The 3,176-nt window shown below is 40.9% G+C and overlaps 1 protein-coding gene across 1 annotated transcript; it reads right to left on the minus strand.

The window, feature by feature from the left end:
- Nucleotides 1–380: 380 nt before the first annotated feature.
- Nucleotides 381–2,294, minus strand: LOC121008772 (general transcription factor II-I repeat domain-containing protein 2-like). The gene has a single exon (XM_040441466.1). It carries the CDS (start codon nt 2,292–2,294, stop codon nt 381–383), a length of 1,914 nt encoding a protein of 637 aa, XP_040297400.1.
- Between the last annotated feature and the right edge of the window lie 882 nt (nt 2,295–3,176).

Below are 3,176 nucleotides of genomic sequence, written 5' to 3' on the forward strand. Positions count from 1 at the left end.
GGCATAGTGAGTTCATGGAAGTTTTTATTTTTTGTCACAAGTTAGTGGAATATGAGACTTTGTAAGAAAAAAAAATAAAAAATCATCATTTTCCGCTAACTTGTGACAAAAAATAAAAAGTTCTATGAACTCACTATGCCCATCAGCGAATACCTTAGGGCAGTGATAGCGAACCTTTTAAAGACCGAGTGCCCAAATCGCAACCCAAAACCCACTTACTTATCACAAAGTGCCAATAGCAATTTAACCTTAATGTTGAGGTCTTATTTTAGAAAAACTCATACATTCACATCTTTTGCTTTAAAAGAAAAATACAATAACAGACCTTTCAATGATACAAACAACTTTTCATTGAAAAGTAAAAAGGTAAAAGATTGCAATTAATGTGATTTTTGCAGTTGTATGCATGCTGACAATTTGTCAAATCTTGGCTCATACTTTGTAAGTTTGAGAGCAACACATGCAGCACTGAGGTCGTCTGTTAGTCTATTTCTGATGTCAGATTTGATATAATTCAAAGCTGAAAAAAGCTGCTCACAAGCATAAGATGATTCAAACAAAGTAAGTAAAGCAATCGCAAGTGCTTTCATAGACTTAAAGTTATTTGGCAGGGAATTCCACACTTTAAGGATCTCATTTTCAGAACTAACTGTGCTGTCCTTGGTCATCCCTTCCATCTTCTCAAGTGTTTCATGCAGGTCAGAGAATTTATTTTTCCAGATAGAGCTTTCTTGAAATTCCAATAGCTCCATTTCTAGACTTCCTAAGTCTAACCAGTCTAAGCAGGAAAGATCAAGTTCTTCAAATTTGGCTTTATCTGGAGAAGTGAGAAAACACAGGGTTGTCTCCAATTTACGGAATTGTAAAAATCTTTTACTAAAATTCACCATCACAGCTGCTAGGATGCTAGAAAATTCCTTGTAGATTTCCTGGTGGCTGGTAGGATTGTCTGCAAATGCTGTAGCATTTTCTAAATGCTTTTTTAGATTTGGAAAATATTTTAGCTGCCCACTTTCAAGGTCTCTTTCAAAAACCTGTAGTTTTCTCTCAAATGTTTTGATATCGCAAAACATTCTTTCTGCTGTTTTCCCTACACCTTGCAGTTGTTTGTTCAGTACATTGAAATGCAGTGTAAAATCTGTAAAAAACATGAGGTTGGTAAGCCAGGCCATATCAGTGAGCTGTGGATATTCCTGCTCTTTTTCATTCATAAAGAGCCTAATTTCATCCAAACAGGCTACAAATCTCTCCAGGACTCGTCCTCTGCTCAGCCACCGTACATTATTGTACATAAGTAAATAATTATACTGGGCCTGAACCTCCTCAAGAAGTGCTTGAAACTGTCGACAATTCAGAGCGCGAGCCATGATGTAATTCACCATTTTTGTGACATCTTGGAGGACATCGTCAAATTTATTGCTGCTTTCCCTGGCACAAAGAGCTTCTTGGTGTATAATGCAATGGAACTGAATGACTTCATGTTTCGTTTCTTTAACAAAGAACTGTATGAAACCAGATGTTGCCCCCACCATAGAAGGCGCCCCATCACTAGTAATTGAAACCACTTTTTCTGGTCTTATGTCTTGTGACAAAAAAACCTCCATCACAGCATTGTAGATATCTATCCCTTGTGTTCTTTTATGCAAAGACACTAGTTTCACCAGCTCTTCTCTCATAATGTCACCAGCAGCATAACGCATAATTACTGCTAGCCTTGCATGATTATTTATATCTGTGCTTTCGTCCAAGCACATGGAGTAACAGGCTGCCTTTTGTAAGTCAGTGGTGAGCTGCTGACTAACATCACTTGCCATGCGCTGGACTCGGTCTTTAACAGTATTTCTGCTAAGTGGCATCTCAGAGATGCGCTGAATAATCTTATCCTTGTTTGGGAAATCGTGGAAAAGGGAATTACTCCCAGACAGCATGGCCATTTTTATCATATCCCCATCAGAGAGGGGCTTACCATGTTTTGCTAGGCATAGTGAAATTTGAAAACTGGCATTTGTCAGATGATTTGTTTTAGAAAGGTAGTTGGAAAAACTACGGTACTGGGATTGATAGCTTCTTAATTTCCCTTCAAGAAACTCTTTTCTTTCAGTTTCACCAAGTGCGGCAACACTTTTGTGGTTGGTGTCCAAATGCCGTCTGACACTTGATGTGCGACAAACAACAGTTTCATTACAGAGAATGCATAACGCTTTCCCATTGCGTTCAATCACTCCAAATGACTCTGTCCAGGCCTCTTGGAATGATCTTCCACTATCTGTTTTTGCTTTTTTTGCTGCACTCATTTTTGGGTGTTCAAGACTTGGAGTCTACAAATACACAACATTAAAAAGAAAAATGAAGCACCCAATAAAATCTATCCCTATACCAAAAATAGCTAATACTATTAGTTAACTCTAAAGAAATGGATATTAATTTAAATCAACAATCTACGGCAGTGATTCTTAGGGTACTTTCACACTTGCGGCAGGACGGATCCGACATGCTGTTCACCATGTCGGATCCGTCCTGCGGCTATTTCGCCGGGCCGCTGCTCTGTCCCCATTGACTATAATGGGGACGGGGGCAGAGCTCCGGCGCAGCACGGAGGTGCACGGCTTAAGGCCGCCGGACAAAAATTACTGCATGTCAGGTTTTTTAGTCCGGCGGCTTTCGCCGTGCACCTCCGTGCTGCGCCGGAGCTCCGCCCCCGTCCCCATTATAGTCAATGGGGACGGAGCAGCGGCCCGGGGGCACGGCGAAATAGCCGCAGGACGGATCCGACATGGTGAACAGCATGTCGGATCCGTCCTGCCGCAAGTGTGAAACTAGCCTTAGCTGGGGTTCCATTTCAATTAGCTGACCACCAGCACAAGAGGGTAATGGAAATGGATCCTGCTAAAAAAAAAAAAACTATTGTGTGCATTAGTTATGCATGTTTAGTTCTATCTCAGATATGTTTTTCAGGTGGAAAAAAAAATCCTGCATGCAGGACAAGGCTACCTTCACATCTGCATTAGTGCATTAGCAGATGTCTGGTAGTATGTTCCAGCAGGCAAGTGGAAGATCATCCAGACAAAAAATGGCAGCATTCTGCTGTTTTTGTCCATCCTTCAGGGGTCAGCCAGATGTACTGTATTTTTCGCCGCATAAGACACATTTTTTTCCACCAAAAGTGGGAGGAAAAT

This window comes from Bufo bufo, chromosome 7 (assembly GCF_905171765.1).
Source record: "Bufo bufo chromosome 7, aBufBuf1.1, whole genome shotgun sequence".
Classification (NCBI taxonomy): Eukaryota; Metazoa; Chordata; class Amphibia; order Anura; family Bufonidae; genus Bufo; species Bufo bufo.